We start from the raw sequence: 17,911 nt of genomic DNA on the forward strand, positions 1-17,911 counted from the left end.
GCACTTTCTTTAGTGACTTAATTTAGTAAGCTCCCGGTCACCACACAATATGTCTCTGCCTCCTTTGTCATTCTTTTCAGAGTGAAACCTTTTTTAAAAGTGTCAACCATTTTTAAATGCAACCCTTTGTTTCATTAGAGCGTGCCTCCTATAATGAACTTAATTTAATGGCTTCTGGCTGGATGAAATAGTATTGCGCCTTAGAGCGCGGGTGAAACTGAATGGGATATATATCATTATGGTCGTTTCACTAACCTTACTCACCACATCACAATACCCAGAGGGAAAATGCATTCAAATTGTAGCAAGGAAGTTGCTTTACGTAGTATTCTTAACAGGAACTTTGAAATTGCGAGCGAGGGAGGGGGATTTGTCCTGCTTAAAAAGTTAAAACAAATGCACGAAATAAATATTTTTTAAATCATTTAGACTGCGAACTTATTTGATTCTTTCTGCACTGTTTCGAATTGCACAGTATAGGATGGAGATGAAAGGACCTATTACAAGAAAAATAAATATTTATTATTATTGGTTAATATTATTGAACTATGTAATGGTTCAATTCTATCAAGGTCATTTAGTCTTTTTATATGTATATATTATGTAATTTAGAGAAAGCACCACACTAAAAAATAAATTGCAGAGAAAACAATTTGGTCCCTAACGGGGAAACACAATCGTTTTAAAATATAACACTAGCTATTCAGTAATGTTTTTCCTAACATAATGTACCAACAAAACATAACATCACCATTGTGTTATTTGTTGTTCTCACAACAATTCTAGTGTTGGTTTTGCACAAATACAAATTGTGTTTGCAACGCATTTTAGTGCATCCCGAAGTACGCTTTAATGATACATAGTAAAACTGCAATAGAAGATTCAGCTGTGATGCACACCCATTAGGACAAATACTGTGAATTCTGTAGCAAATGAATATACTCCATGGCAATAAATACATGGCTAACTGCATGTACAGTTGAGGAAGAAACAGAATTTCATTGCTTTTCCAGGCAGGAACATTCCCCAGATCTCAAAAAAGAATGATTCTTCTGTAAAAATGGGATATGTCTGCGCTGTATATATGGAGAATCAATAAAATAGGTCAATAGAACACTTGGATATATAGTTAAAGGTATAGAATTTAAATCAAGGGAAGTAATGTGAAAATTTATACAATGATTTACTCTGTGCTTGTTTGGATTGAATTCCGTTGTGGAATTATGCTACAGGACAGCTGTTGCTCCAGAGTTATTGCACGGGAGCAACCAGACTAATTCCTGGTCTGAATGTCATACCCAGACAGATTTTAGAGAATAAATCCTCTCATGCCCAGAGAATTAAACCTTTTCAGCTTGGAATGGAGAAGTCTATGTAGAGACTTCATTCAGGTGTTCAAAAATCCTGAAAGACCAGGACTAAGGCAACACAGATGACATGTGTAAGACCAGCAATGATATAAGGACCCAGATACATAGGTCAAAAATAGTTTTAGTAGCAACGAAATCGAAAATAGGAGGTAGTAATTTAAATTGTGTTGGGGAATTTGCACTAAAGTTTTTGGTGTTGAAGCTGACTTCTTTGGGATCTTACATAAAACATTTTAATGGGATTCTAGGATCAATAAACTACAAGCAAACAATTTAGCAAGATGGTTTTGTAAATACTGTCATGCTCGTAGAAGATAAACCCCATCCAGAGACCAATGCATTGCTGAGTATTTTAAGAAGATTGCAAGGGCTAGTAACTATGTGCAAAAACACAGAGGAGAGATGGGTACTGTTATCAGCACTGAGCAGCAAATTATTGACTTGACTTACAATGCAAAAGAAGAGGAAATTCTATGTTGCATAATGCTCCAGAAACACGTTTCTTAAACAGTATTAGTGTGAACATACTGAGAAATAAAAGCAGTGCAATACTCCTGTTTAACAGGCTATGTTTAATAGGCTATTATAAATTATTTTTCAATTTTCCTTTCAGACAATGCGAGGAAGCAATATGTTTTAGACAAAGTGTGGATTAAATAAGCAAAAAAATGTTAAGGTGTATAAACATTTATAACCATGTATCAAAAGGAAAAAGTTAGTCTTCTCATTTCTAGTAGAGAATTTGTCTGTTAATATGACATACTCCTGGGACAGACAGCCATCAGCAGTGTCAACTCTGCAGCATAACACTTAAACCCCAAGCTACAGTATGGCTCCTCTGAGAAAGCATTGCTCTTGTTTAAGATGTACAGTTTCACCCACAGAAAGAAAGCAATCACGTTCTTTGATACAAGCAGCTGTAATGGGTCATGGACAGTATTTGGAGATTGAGTTATTGTACACAGTCAATGCAACTAAATCTTCTTAAATTTTTACTTCAGCGTTTGGAGACAATTCCATCTGATATCTTTCATATGGAATGCTCTATAAGAAGATAAATGAGTTCTTCTTGGGCTTGCCTCACTCAAATCTTTGATCAAAAGTGAAAAAAAATTTTCCCTCTGAGAAGTATTCACTTTCAGGAGTCATTGCATCTGACTAGTACTTTTTGCTGAACCATGCATGTAAGTTTTACTTGACTGTATGTTAAAGGTGACTCTTGACTAATTAAGCTCCATTAATTATTTGGTAAATACTATTAATGTTTTCATAGCAAATTTCATATACCTTCAATGCTACTGTATATATTCACAGACATATGTTTTCTGTCAACAAATCAATTCATATTTATAACTTGTTGCTTTGCTTTTAACATTCTACATCTATGTACTAAGAATAAATAAATAATAGGATGAATCTGCTGTTATCAAATTACAAACCCAGTATTCACATATTTCAATTGGACAGAATCAGGGAGCCTTTGACAGAGCTCTGCTTTTGCAATTTGCAGTTGTTGGATGGGTCAAATTCATAATTTAATTTCAGACCTTGGTCTTTCTTTGAAGATATAACTACACAAATCTGAGTGATGAACTTTAATTTCTAACTTTCATTAAATTATATATGCACCTACATACACTGATATATATTTTGTATTACTGTCATTAAACATTGATTCATCTTCAATGATTTGTCAGTAATATTTTAAAATAACAGCCCTAAATTCATAATAAATTCAACACTGCTATAATACATTAAATATCAAAAGAAATTCCATGGGAAGTGTAGAGTACAGTACTTCATTTTAAATAAAAAAATCATATTATTTCTTCTAAAATTAAGTGGACATCTATTACATGAATATATAATTGCAGCAGCTGATATTTCTTCTTAGCTTAATGAACCCCAAACAGCAAATGCTAGTTATTTCTAGAGTGTTGACTACATTTTGACAAAGGATTGGCATGGATTTCCCCAGCCTCTCCCATTACTATAGAGCTGCAAAAATCAGTACTCCAACCCTGCATGTTAGAAGATTTATGTTATGAAAACTGAGTATATTGATAAGTAAGACACCCTAAAGCCATTACTCCAAGACTTGGCACACATTTGTATGAGTCTAAATTATCATTTAGATGCTACTGTAGGAGTTTGTTTCCAAATAATCAAATTAAAATTTAATTTGTTAGCTGGGGTTTCTTGATCTGGAATGTCTGTTTTTCACTTAATAGTGAAATCCTGATAAAACAAGAACAGTGATTTGTTTTCTTTGCAAACTTGTTCTGTTAACTTTACTAAGTGTTTGACTTCCCAGCTGAGCTATCACTCCTCCTGATAGCACAGCCACACACTGCAAATACCATTTCTAACAAAGTCCAGAGTTTCTCTACTTGTTCACTGCAGTTATTGATTTCACGTTCCAGGGAAACCAAGATAAGGAGCATTTCAGTGTCACTGGAAAAGGTGAGTGAAATCGACAGTCTTCGGCTTGGGTAAATGAGCATTATTCTTCCTACAATTGAAGCTTTTTTTTCTGTGGCGAGCACTGCATATCTGTAGAGTATACTCACCGTATATATAACCCAGGCAGTTACTGTACGTATAACAGTTTTAAATGGCCCTGCAAATTTGTGTGATGTTGTTTTTCTAATCTCTTTACTGTACCTACAGGTAATCTGAAAATACAATAACATATAAAATATACAAATATAAATATAATGTAAACATTTTTTTCTTGTTTTATAATTTCTCGACATTCCTAATACTCCAACTGTTACTGGCCGTAATAAAAACACATTTAAGGTAATTCTTTTTGAATGCACCCAGAGTCTCTAGCCAATCAATATTTTCTAACCAAACAATTATGTCTTCAAAGCTTGTCTTTCGGACTTGGGGCTGATTGACTGTTGCATTTGTTGACACTTGTTGTCAATATGTGTTCCGTTCCGGAAGGAAGATAACAGCCGAGATTGCGAAAGGAGCTGATGAACCTCAACTCCAGGACTGTACTAAGGTAATAACGAAAAGTTGTTAAAGTCCCCGAGTCGCATTTTTTTTGTTTTGATTTTAAAGTATTGAAAGATTTATTGCGTTTAATAAAGTGTAATTCCAAAATAAAAAATAAATAAAATTATACATGCAGTCTGCGCAGAAAAAACGAATCTTGTAAGTGTTATCCAATTAGGCATTCGCTCTTAATCATGTGACTGCAAACAGGTGGACATTTACAGGTTACTAAAAGTTAACTTGTTCACTCATGGACAGTAGTCTGAGAGTCTGAATGGACGTCCCATCACCAACTTTCTCTGGATTCGCACTCAGTCATGGACAGTCTAAATATGCGTTTTGATAATAGTTTGGAATCCCAGAGCCACCGGGAGTACAGTCACAGCCCGTCTACCTGTCTGTATTCTCGGGGCGCAGATCAGACGCCTTTCAGATCTCCTTTCGGTTGTTACGGAGATCCGATCAGAAGGGACTCCATTCCTTATGAACTGCCTTCCTGTCAGCATTCCGGTCCTGAGCAAGCCTTTAATTACGAGTACCTCCCAGATAAGCGTGGCTCTTTGACAGAGAGCGGCGGACTGGCGCGGTTCCCCTGGATGAGAAGCACCAGAACTCATGCCTACCCCTCGCCCTTCCCAGGTGTGTATTCTCCGACCGCTGGAGCGAGAGTCCCTCTCTGCTTTGTTCGACTTTCCATGAGCCTTTTCCGAATGCATAGTACCCTTAAAAAAATAAGAATGATAACACATTGTATGTAAATAATATTTACAACTCAAACAAGGAGTTCATGAAAGATCCTCTGGGCACCCTTAATCCTGGTGTGGTGTAAGCGCTGAAGTTGATGGTGAGGTGAAGGTGACTGAATCACTGTGCACCGAGAACTGCAATTCATTTTATCGTTGTTCAGTCCTTGATATCTGTACTCGAGGGAGGTGGCAATAAAAGCAAAATTCAGAGAAATACTTATCGACACTTAAATGTAGGCCATTCAAAATAACTTTACTGCTACACACTATTTACGTCTATTTTTCTTTCCGAGTTTGAAGAAATCTGTACTAACGCCCGTGTGAATGTGATGCTCCAGGTGGCGCCCCCCAGGAGGACACGGATGACAGCAAGCGGACTCGGACCGCGTACAGCAGAGCCCAGCTTGTAGAGCTGGAGAAGGAATTCCACTACAGCAAGTACATATCCCGAGCGCGCAGAGTGGAGCTGGCGGCGGCGCTGGGGCTCACGGAGAGACACGTCAAGATCTGGTTCCAGAACAGGAGAATGAAGCGGAAAAGGGAAGAGGCCCAGCGGCACCGTGGCTCCAGTTCAGACCCACTGAAAAAACGGAATGACGAAGACCCAGGACATGAAAACGTCTTATGAAACTTTTTGAGGATACTATTTTGTAACCAAACCATTTCCGATACGCGATCCAGTCCCTTCTAAAGAAATACATTCCCTGAAAATATTTAAACCCTGTCCGTTTGGTCTACATTTTAGTGACTTCAGCAATCGAAAAAAACAACAACTTTCAACTAATTGTGTCCATTCTGAGCCCCCAGAGGAGGATTTACGCATAAAAATACAAACAGCAAGAACATTGATAGGGTTGACAGGGCCAAGGTTCGCAACGAGGGTCATAATAATAATAATAATAATAATAATAATAATAATAATAATAATAATAATAATAATAATAATAATAATAATAATAATAATAATAATTAATTAAAAAATGCTGAAGATAATGATAAAGATAAAGCCCAAAACATATACCATCTCGAAGATGGATTTACGTGTTTTACCATCTAGTACTACCGAACTGTATTTGCTTCTCCGTCTTAAGCTTCTTCAACAAACTGGCAAGACTCTTATTCCAATTATTACAAACGCTGAAGACATACAAAACGTTTGTATGATCATAATTACAACCTCTTTGACTACCTCAGGTTTATTAATTACCTGAATGGTGTAGTTAATATGTTTGTGCTTCTGGAGAATTCTTTTACGACAGTCACTATAATGTCAATGAATAAAATGAATGTTTCTGTATGTATTTTGAAATCTACGTATTTAAAATATTTTTAAACGCGCTATTTATTTTCCCTAATACGCACTTAATTCATTTTGCTTTTATATCTTCTCCACACAACTGTATCATGTGAAGCCCATATTACTTCTGGGTTGTACTGAAACGTTTTGAATAAGATACGTCTTTTAGGTAATCTGTGTTTCTGTACACACTACAATTAAGACAACATACCTACAAAGGTCCGTATATACAGTATAGTAGGTCTAGATATCCATAAACGTCAGCCCAGGCTAGGAAATGTTTTCCTCACGCTGTTGTCTGACGTTTCTTTTTTAATTTCGAAGAATAATATCACAGTGAGCAACAAGTACGCCATTTCTTTTCACTCTCATGTATATATCAATTAGGATGGTTTTCATATTGGGTGTTGAGTCTTTTAATTTAATGTAAAACATTAGAATAACTTAAAATATTAATTTATTATCTGCCTATAGCGCCAGGCTCAGCGTGAAACCCTTCAGGGCGTGTGATGCAGAAGCGTGTTCAATGGCCCTCACAGACTCCTACTCTTTTTCTAGTTAGACTACTGTTACTTTTTCACACTCTGTTAAAAAGTATATTTCACTGGCCTTCCTAGGAGTAGCTGGAGAGTACCTGATGGAAGTGGATTTGATGAAATCCCAATTGCATCCATTGATTGTTAGCCTTGGCTACTTTATTGCGTTTTGAACTGTTCTGTCCTATCATTAATATTTCAGATAGCATTTCTAATAATATCACTTTTATTTTAAATGATTCTTTAAAATTACACCGACTGACTAAAAACAACAACAAAAGAAAAACGTGTAGAGTCACAGCGTTAATGTAATATGAAATATGTAATTGTAATATGTCATATAATTTTCAAATCTGGATTTACACAGTTCAAATCTAAAAACAGTTTGAATCTTTTTTCAACCAGCTAAAAAATAATAACAACTTTTTCGTTTCTAAATGTAAACCTCTCCATGGATGGCTTAGTTTTCACGTTTGAATAATATTCAGATGGCAGCTCATGGCCGTTGAGAGGTGGCGTAAGCAAGACCCCATTTCCACGTTTGAAACGCTTCTTTCTTAACGAACATGGGGATTTCGTGTCTCATAATGGCACCTGCTGGAAGTAGTTATCTACTGGGCGTGCGTAAGCAAACAGTCTTGCAGAAACTTCAACAACGAATTATTGACAGCCTTGTGCTCAAGATATGATTTCATAGTTTTCGTGTTTCGTTTATAAACCATACCTTTCAATGAGCACACCAGCGAGTGCATTACAGAAGGACTGTGCTGATAGGCCCAGAGTGGCAGAAAAGCTTTGTGTCCACGCAAAGTACAAGGATGACTTTGGCCCTGCGAATTTGTGCAAACAGTAAGTCAGAGCTGCGCCGCGGGTGGGTGCGGAGTCTGTCTTTGTCGCTCAGCAACAGAATAACTAAACAGCAACAGTCTGTACGCGCACCTGTGCGAGAAGGCAGAGGCGAGATTGTGATAAACGGAAAGGTAAATTCAGAAGGATTGCCTTAGCGGAGTAATGGTGAGGCCACAAATTCTTTCAGACTACTCACATAGATCGATAGATGCTGTGGGTGAGGTATTTGATTGTATAGCCAAAGCAGTACACAATAACGCGAACATTTGTAATACAAAAAAACCCAACATAATCATGACATTCACTGTCAATTTTAATACAATATGGAGTTGCCCTAGTTTAATTTCCATATATGTTTTAACATATCTGAGAGCATAAATGTTCAATAAGGTCTACATTCATGTATCAGTCAAAAAATGAGCATCGAAATGAAACCCATTTATGTAAATTAACAGTTCTTGTGTAACCCATCATTTTACACAATGAAAATCTACATCCTTATAATATTTGCATGCCTTTTTAGTTCATTGGAAGCTAAAATGCATACGTTTTTTTCCACAAAAAAATGTTTTGAGTCATTTGAATTTGAAGGTATTCTATGACTTTTCAGGCTGCCACCCGTGATCGCTACCACCTGACCCACACCGTTCATGAGGTTGAACCCCTGTGAATTAGCACATAACTGGTTATCATTTAAAGACGTCATAAAATCCATATTGTTTTAGAATTACAGTCTGTCGAAGGTGGTTGTATAGTGCTGCTACGCGTTAACGTCGGTAGAGTGGGACATCGCTGGAATGTAATGTGATAACCCAGTACACGCACCTGTAGCTGGTGATCACAGCCCACCGGAGCATTCATGTGAAAATGTACAAAGCGCTAACTGACATTCGCAAATGACAAGTGGATTAGTGAATGTAAAAATGCGAAGTAAAACCATGTTTAAGTTTTTCAGAAATGTATTTCAAAAACGAGCTGACAGGAGTTTTTAAATGTAAAAACACGTTTTGAAAGACACGTTGGATTCCAGAGACAAGTTTAGTTGTTTACGTTTTCTCGCAATTAGTATTTGCAGGAAGCGAATGATGTGAGCTGTGGTAGCCTTTCATCAGTGCAACACGAAAACATTCAATCATTGTGCTTTTTTTATCTTAATGGACAGTTCCATAGGAAATACCCGCACTATTTCCCCCCAAAATTACAAAGACAATTTCAGGTTTGTTTTCCAATCAGACGTTCTATTAAGAGTAATGATAAATTATACGTTTAGACGATTTTTTTTACTTCTAAAAGATTTTTTTTTCCCGCTAAGACTTAATACTTTCTAAGGAATCAATAGAAAACAAATATGCAACCAAGACATCTTACAGACCTGTAGTCTGCTAGAGTGAGTTTTTTTTACTTATCAAGAAAATCGGATAACGGCGCAGATATCTTAAATACTTGCAGTTCGGTACAGACACGCGTTGTCAGAAGTTTTTCGAGTCTGTTGACTCCAGTGAATGTTCATGAAACGTTCTGTACTAAATCTTGCCATATTGTTCACTTGTGATTTTAGTAATATGTGCTATAAATTCCCAACTTAATATCGTCTTTAAAAAGCATACACACGATGTGAACGTTGTGAATTTGTAATGTGGCAAATATCTCATAACATCAAACAGCACATTCTCAGTGAATTTGTAAACATTGTACTAACACATTCGTGGATCAAAAGCAAACTCAGCTTTCCAACACGTCCTGTGTCAGTGCGGTGTGCAGTCAGAGCAGGGTTTCCATCCAGGTGCTGTCGGGCTCGCTCTTTCTGTAGGCCTTTCTTCTAAATGGGCTCTGCTTCTGACCAAACTCCTTAGTTTTCAACTTCAAGCCGCTTTATTGGCATAATCTATCATTACAGCATTGCCAAAGCATATACAATCAATACAACATCTACAGACTTTTATAAAACGAACACGTCATTGAACAATCACATACATCACATAAAACCAAACATTATTGAAAGACACCCTCACTGTTCCTCAGGCTGGGACAGGAGTTTACATACTGGGTTGCCAGCTCAACTGAGTTCCGTCCCCCAGTAGGATTGGGGGCTGTTCTGATTCTGGCAGGTGTGGGAATTCAGGGATTAGATTTGTTATTTGGGGGAGAATGTTTGTCTAATCCCAGAGTGTTTCTCCCAGCGCAGCAGAGAGTGTATCTCTGTCTCGATTTCTCCCTGCTGGCAGTGGGAGCAAAGTGTTGCCCGGTTTCCATGGCATGTATTTATATCATTCAATTTAACATCTCTTCCAACAGATGGCACCTCCTACAGCAGTGTCTCCGGCCACTACATCAGGGACACTTGTTCTGGTAGAGTGAACAGTGCCACCTACTGGGCCACCGACATCACCTGCAGTAACGAAGTGGTATTTCTGGATTATTGGAACCAGTATAATTTGCTGAACTTTTCATTTTAGATTTGTCATTATGTAGAAGAGAAAATTGCTCCTAAACATACTCAAACCAATTGAATATTTTCAATGTAACACAGCACTTGTTTTATTTTTAATTTAGCTTGATTTATTTAGTCATTTCCATTAGTCATTCTAGTTAATCTGTTACACATTCTAATGAAATTAGCATTTTCATTACAGACAGAACGTCGATGCTTGAAAACTGGAGTCAAGCCGGTAGGCTAGAAAATAAATTCCTAGTTCTTTTATCAGGATGAAAACAGAGCACGACCACTTGAAAATGTACACAGCTGAAATGTCAAATGTTTGAATTCGTCTGCTGTGCTGATGAATTATACCTACAACAAAATATCGGAGTTGAATTCTGGAAAATTAATGTTGCCCAGTTGACACAGATTTGAGGCTCCTGCAAGAATACAATGTCACTATATTATTTGGCATCATTTTGGCACACCAAGATAAGTAACAGGTGGATAAAGGTTTTTACACATGGTTATAATGCCAAACACAGTGCTAAACTAAACCCACATTAGTTTAAAGCATTGTTCATGCATTGCTCATAAAGAGGGTTTCTAAGTAATAGATTTAAGTAATGCACGAATAAACCCATTCCTATCTACAGAAATCAGACATAACCTGAAATTATTTTATAATGATCCCAATCTGTGCCATTTAATACAAGTGCAAATGGCCCTTCTAGTCCTGTTCCAATTAAATTATATTTTCACAAAACACTTTCATTACGAGTATAAAGTTTTTATTTAAACAGGTTACCAATTTTTGTTCTTTTTAATTTAAAAGTGTGTGTGTTCTTTAATCCCAAAGTCTGTGTGTTCTTTAATCCCAGAGCCCGCATATCTTTAAAACGCAACGTGACTCACAGCTGTGTCCGGTGAGTAGTTTTGCACAAGTGTGTACCACTGAGGGACTCTAACACTCAGCTTCATGCTTTTTCACATTTAGAAGCTTCAACAGGAGTTGTCAGGAATGATACAAACAAAATCCTTTTCAAAATTAAAATCAAGACGTAGTGTTCTATATACTGTAAATCTTTTTTTGTTCATTTAAAATGTGTGGTGTGTTTTGAACGATTTGCATTTTACAGACGTTTTCTTTGCAAGTCCCTTAAATATTATACTTGTCCAGTCTTCTGAAGGAACTGTAGGAAAATCATTTTATATGGAATTGTTTTCTTTTCTATTTGTTGTATGTTATTTCATGCATTTTGCTTGGCTTTCTGTTCTTGCTTGCGTTAATTAATCATTGTAATATTTCACTTTAAAACAGATTCTTAAGCACCATCTCCAAAAGGGTGGTCAGGGTTTGCATTGCTCCAGTGTGACAGAGAAAAAGAGAATGGAAATACAAATCCTCGTTTCCTCCGGAGTATTTTCTACTTAATTTATCTTTTGGATGTTTCCCAGAAGTGGATCTTAGGAAGTCTTTCAGACGCAGTTTGTATTGCAATGGCTAGCTCTGTCCTTAAAGAGCAAAGTGGCACAGAACCACTTTTTTAAAATACGATTAACATACTTTTTCACCATTTCCTTTCCTTATTTTAATTAACCAATTTTTGAGATAGTTCCCCACCTGCTCACTCTGCTGACTCAGTCATCTGCATCCGCTGTGTTTATTTATACAAATTTCCCAACAGGATTAATTTAGACACATGTCTAAGCAAAAGGTGTAAGAAGATTTCGGGCGAGCACCTGATGAGACTGATACGCGTAATCAGGGTTCCGCACTACTGTGTGAGATCTTTGCAAACAAATGTTGTTGCTACTAATCGAAAAACCTGAAAAGTAACAGACAGCGCGACAGACGCTATTTTCACAGCGGTTTGGGTTGTATACCAAAGCAGCGGGCATTTCTCTTCAGCAGGACTTGATGGGATTAGCAGGATTTGACGATTAAATGATCCCGACTGCGCAGGGAACTTGTAACCAACTGAAAACGTTCAGTAGTGTGCCAGGATATGCTTACATTTGGCCGGCAGCATTAGACCTCTTTTCAGTTACGTTTCGATGCTGATAAAATGATCCCGGATGGGAAATGTAGTTCAGTGCTGTTGGTGTATGAGGTTATCGGTACATCACGCTTGAAACAGTAGCAACAGCAGTGCTGTGGAACCTGGAGCTGCGTGTTAATATTATTTTAGCCTGCCGCGCACATAGATCCCAGTACTTGTGCGCTCGAGCACCCCAATATTTGTGATCCTGTTATTGTCAAAGAAGGGGTCAATGCGGTTTTACTTTGTACGTGATTGTGAGACTACCACACACTTGCGCTTGCGCAGTGCTAAATAACTGTCTTATTCTGATCTGCGCAGGGAGCGTATCTGTTAATATTAATTCAGTTGATTTATCGTTTAATGACGTATCTCTCCATCACAAGATACTGACATTTGATCAGAAGAAGTGTCTGAGCAAGACTCAATAATTCAATAATTCAGATTCAATAATCTGAAGAAACAGTCCTGCAAAACAAAATAGAAAGACAAACCACACTTCAATTTTACCTCAGAGAGTAACAGAAAACGAGGTGGCTAGGAAGCTCCGGAGCCCATTTCGATTAAGGCCGAACAGGAGGAAGAAGTTGGCATCAGAATTCATTAGAAGTGGCGCATCGTGAGGTAACAAGTTATTGTTGAGAAGCTCTTACTATTGATGAAGCCTTCATTAGGAGTAAGAAATGTCGTTAGAGTGCGGGGCAGGTGGCAGGTGGACGGAAAACAATTTGTTAACTTGTTAATTAGTTAACGCAAGTAAATGTTAAGACCAACACCACAATAAGTTTGAAAAGTTTACGTATGCACAAGTCGGCATATAGTGATTGATCCTGCTGTGAGTTTAAGTTAACATTTCACTTAATACCAATTGAAAAGATGGCGTGTGAATTTGTACTCTCCGAAGAAGGTGTTTATGATACTGCAAACGCTAACACTGCTTCGACAAAGGAAGAGTTCAGCGCCGAACAGACTGTCAGAAGCGCCCTCGTGCGGATGAGCGCCGCTGAAGTCACCACGGCGGTACGCGCGGCCCTTGCTACGGTTGGCGGATGCGCGCTGTTCGCTCAAGGACTGCAAATAAGCTGACATAGACAGATATTTTCTTCAGTAAACATCAATAGATGTCACTCAAATCACGTTTACACCGGCTATTTACAAGCGTTCAGTGTCACATACCGATCAGAGTGGTAGGCTAGCTAGCCGATTAGTGGCCTTGTTCTCTATGTCCAGACCAAGTCTTAAATTAGTTATCCAAAGGGACCCGGAATTTGTTTGGTCGTGGTTTGGGCACGGTTTCTTTTAACATGATCTTATCTTACTTCAAATTTGGTGAGGGGATAAAAGTGTGTGGAAGCTTTGGAATGAATAAATAGTAACTACATGCATGAAACAGTATATGCAGTGTTGTGTTGTAGTTCTATCTTTCATTTAGGCTTTATTTCTTTTAAAATTCCTTACTTTCCTTTGTAGCGGATTTGTATTAAACGATTTTATTGTATTAAAAAAATAAATGTTGGCCTAAAATTATAAAGCACCAGTAATTTATTGAACTGGAACTTAAACTTGAACTTTATTGCCATATGTAACCGGTACTGGTACAATGGAATTCTTACTTACAGAAAGTCTCTCGAAAAAAAAGTGCAAGTTGTTTACACCTTTTAAAGTTAAAATATAATCATTCTCTTCTTATATGGTTTAATTTTGCCCGGACATGAATAAATCAATTTCATTAATAAATCGTAAATTTGTCAATCACAATTTTGAATATGCAACAGTCATTGCTTCATAAAGGAGAGGAGATTTACCCCCAAAGCATAAAGCGCAAGGCGCTTCACATTAGTAGCGAAACCGACTCATCCATCTCTGAAGTGCCGATCTCACCAGGGTGGTGAACAGGAGCTATTCGGCACCAGCGGCCCAGCTCCACAGCACATCAGATGGAAACGTGAGAAATGGTCTCAGCAGACGAACTTGGGCAGAGCGGTGGCTCTGTGGCTCAGGATCTGCGCCCTGTAGCTGGAAGGTTGCCAGTTTGTTTCCCGCGACTGGCAGAGGAATCCTACTCCGTTGGGCCCCTGAGCAAGGCCCTTAACCCCAACTGCTCCAGGGGTGCTGTGTAAATGGCTGACCCTGTGCTCTGACCCCCAGCTTCTCTCCCCGTCTGTGTGTCTCATGGAGAGCAAGCTGGGGTATGCGAAAAGACAAATTCCTAATACAAGAAATTGTATATGGCTAATAAAGTGATCTTATCTTAATTAAAGAATGGTAGAGGGAGAGGAGGCAGATATCCGGGGCACGGGACTGTCCTAAGGAGCGGTGCCGCTGGATCTTTGATGATCGCGGATTGAGGACCTCAGTTTAATTTCTTGCCCGGAGCACGGCACCTCCTGCTGTGCAGAGTCTCGGTCACCACACTGATTGATTTGAAAAGTCTTGGGGACAGTCTTGAAAAGAGGGTTGTTTTTTTATCAGAAGACCAATGACAGTTAATTCAGTTTGATCCTGAGGGTTTAGAAACGATGCTGCTGCATTTTTGTATCGGTTGCTTTGAGCCACCACTGGGGTCTGTTTGCCTTTTGCTCTTTGGGCCAAACTCAGCCTTGACCCATCATCTATGGAGCTTCTGCCACAGGGAGAGAGCCATGGTACCATGCTGTCTGAAGGCTAAAGAGGTCCAAGTTTGTTTAGATTCATTAAGATAAACAAATCACCAGAGGGGTTCCAGCTACATTTTGTAAAAGTGACCAAACTGGTGTTAAAATATTTTAGCGCTCAGAGCTGAATTAACAGCAGACTGTTTGCTGTGTATTCCACCAAGGGAAAGCATGTGATTAATTATAGAAAAGATGCAGAAGGCCAAGTAAAGGTTTATTTCATGCTAAAAAGAAAAGAAAAGAAACATGTTTCGGGTGTGGAGCCTTCTTCAGGTGTCATTATAGAAAGGGTGTCCAGGGACTTTAAAATGAGAAGATATTACTCCAGTGTCAAGCATACCCCATGTGTAATATACTTTAAATCGTTTGTAACCTTATTAACATTCACAACGTGCAAATGACTGTAGTAGTTCAGGTGGGCAGCTGCGTCAGCATGTGTAGGCTGCAAAGGAACAAGTAATAGGTTTATTCCATGCTGAAAAAAAGAAGAGAGGTGCTCACACCTGAAGAAGGCTCCACGGCTGAAATGTGTTTTCTTTCTTCTTTTTTTCTGCAGGGAATAAACCTATTACTTGTTCCTGTGCAAATGACTGATCAATTGAAATGCACACCAAGTACGTGATTACCTGAAGCTGAGCGCTAGACAGTAGATGTCTGGAGAGGTCTGTCAGATATTAAAATACAGCAGCCCTGCTGGCTGCACTAAGATCTACTGTACCCTCTCTTATCATGAGTAAACCTCACGGCCATCAGAAAGGTGACATGTAGGCAGACTGCCACAGACTGAGCTGGAGTCTGGAGTCTGAATCCTGTGCCTCTGTGGTACTTCTTCCGCCATCAGGCAAGATGCTCGGCCAGAGGAGAGAGGTGAGGCGGTGGGGAAATCGTGCAATTAACTAAAAATACAGCAGCCAGAACATTCATCTCATATTATACATTTTTAAGGTTCTCCAGTTAATGTTTCAGCACTTGTTCGAAAGCTTACTAAGGATGAGAACTCCAAGCACTCGTGTTAATAACCACACCCGCACGTTTTATAGTTCAGCCTCCACCTTCCAGCTAATTGCAGCAACATTTTCTCCCAGCGAGCAATCCTGTGCTCAGCACCCCAACGGATTTATCAGAAGGCGTAAACGCTTGTGAACCTCAGTCAGGAAGAAGTTAATGAAAGCTGCAAAGTATCAGATTCGCAATCTGACCAGGACTCATCAAGCCTGTTCCACTAACCCTGTGTCCTGCAGAAACGGCATCTCCAAAGAAGAAAATTAATCAGGAGCTCTACAGAGAAAGAATGAAGCAATGGGAAACTGGAAGGTGATAAAGGGAAGAGAGGAAGGATGCAGAAAGACTAATACGCACAAGAGAGTGAGGCTTGCGACTGTACTTATAGTATTTCGGGAAGTGACGTCATGGAAAAGTACGAGTTGGAGCAGCAGAGGTGAGGGTGACTTTGGGTGCTGTCATTCCTACAGAACTTTCATTAACACTCATATCGTTATGGGACATCGCGAAGGCTAAACGTCCATATCAACGCGAATAAATAAATAATTATGCATCAACATTCACAGATTAAAGCAGAGGCGTTCTTCTCTGTGCTTTGAAATGTTTTTTGTATGTTAATATTTTTTACAAAATTGTCGGTGATACATTTTCGTTAAACCTTTCATGACTACAGTCCTGGCAAGGGGGATGTTTGTTCACTGTCCAGTTTGTGCACACTCAGAAGGGTATGCGAGGCTTTTCGATGAGGATTTCCAAATTACCCGAGGCTACTGTAAAAAAATACAAATAGATCTGGAAGAATAAACAGGTTATTCCATGTAATCTTCAACTTTAAAGGACTCGCGGTATTTCTGGAGTTGGCTAGGGACGTGTAATTGTTATAGAAGTAAATCATACTTGCAGAGACGGCTACTAATCAGAACTTGAACGCCTACTTACAACTATGCAAGTTTTACAATTTACAACTTCTTATAAGTAATTCCCCATTGTTTTGGTTTTAAAATGTAATCTCCTTGTGCACGCAACTCCAGAAAGTTTTCTGTCCAAATGCTTTACCACAATGTTTCAATCCAATCTGAACGATGAATCAATATCTGAGTTACTGCCACAGTCCCATCTGGGTTTTTGCTCGTTCGGAAATCACACTGTTGAAAAAGGGACAGAATATTCAAATTTAAGACACGTGTGACACTTCCTCCCCTATTCTATATTTATAACCCTCTGCATGCGCTCCTGCGCTCAGTGCACATTAGCTATTTATAGGCTACTTATAATTAAACATTGTAATCAGCATCAGATGTTTTAAGGCAATTTAATTATCGTAGACGTTCGACTTTTTTCAAATGTGCAGGATATATTTGACTCTAAACAGGCAGGTTGGAAGGAGTCTGTATGGAGCTGTTTGTCTTAATGGTTTGTTCATGTTTTAGGTTTATTGATCAAAAATACAAAGTCCTAAAATGCCGATTTGAACATACCCTTAAAAAAACATATTACCAGGCAATACTAGTTTCGAAATAATACGGTACCCAGTTAGTATCTAGAACAAGGGACTGTTCATAGCTGCCTTTCCGGGGAACATATGGAAGTAATAGCCGGGCTCTGCATTTTTAGAGTGGAAGATCTATGCAGCTTCGGCACAGAGCTACAGGCGACGGGAGTGCAATGGCTAAAGGGCGGGAGACAGGGACCCGCTCGGTTTCTGTAAAGGGGTTCATTCAGGGCGCTTGGGCTTAAATTCATTTAAACCTTAATTAACATGCAAGAATTAATTGCTCTAATTGCTCTTCCCCGCCCTCTTTCCGGGGTTTTGCATTAGTAAAGAGAAGGAATGGAATTTGGTGCGAAATTAACGAAAATTTAAAATATATGTTTATTATATTTTATTTTATTATTATATACATTGTGTATTTTTATGAATCAGCCGGAAACCAATAATAAATGAGAGAAATTTAAACAGAAGTACAACAGAAGTAATTTTGAAAGAAGT

The 17,911-nt window shown here is 38.5% G+C and overlaps 1 protein-coding gene across 1 annotated transcript; it reads left to right on the top strand.

Annotated features, from left to right (window-relative positions):
* Nucleotides 1-4,617: 4,617 nt before the first annotated feature.
* Nucleotides 4,618-5,994, top strand: LOC107077167 (pancreas/duodenum homeobox protein 1-like). The gene is made up of 2 exons (XM_015345473.2): nt 4,618-5,015; nt 5,461-5,994. The coding sequence occupies exons 1-2, from the start codon at nt 4,694-4,696 to the stop codon at nt 5,748-5,750; spliced, it is 612 nt and encodes a 203-aa protein (XP_015200959.1). The 5' UTR covers nt 4,618-4,693; the 3' UTR covers nt 5,751-5,994.
* The last annotated feature ends 11,917 nt before the right edge of the window (nt 5,995-17,911 follow it).

This window comes from Lepisosteus oculatus, chromosome 1 (assembly GCF_040954835.1).
Source record: "Lepisosteus oculatus isolate fLepOcu1 chromosome 1, fLepOcu1.hap2, whole genome shotgun sequence".
Lineage (NCBI taxonomy): Eukaryota > Metazoa > Chordata > Actinopteri > Semionotiformes > Lepisosteidae > Lepisosteus > Lepisosteus oculatus.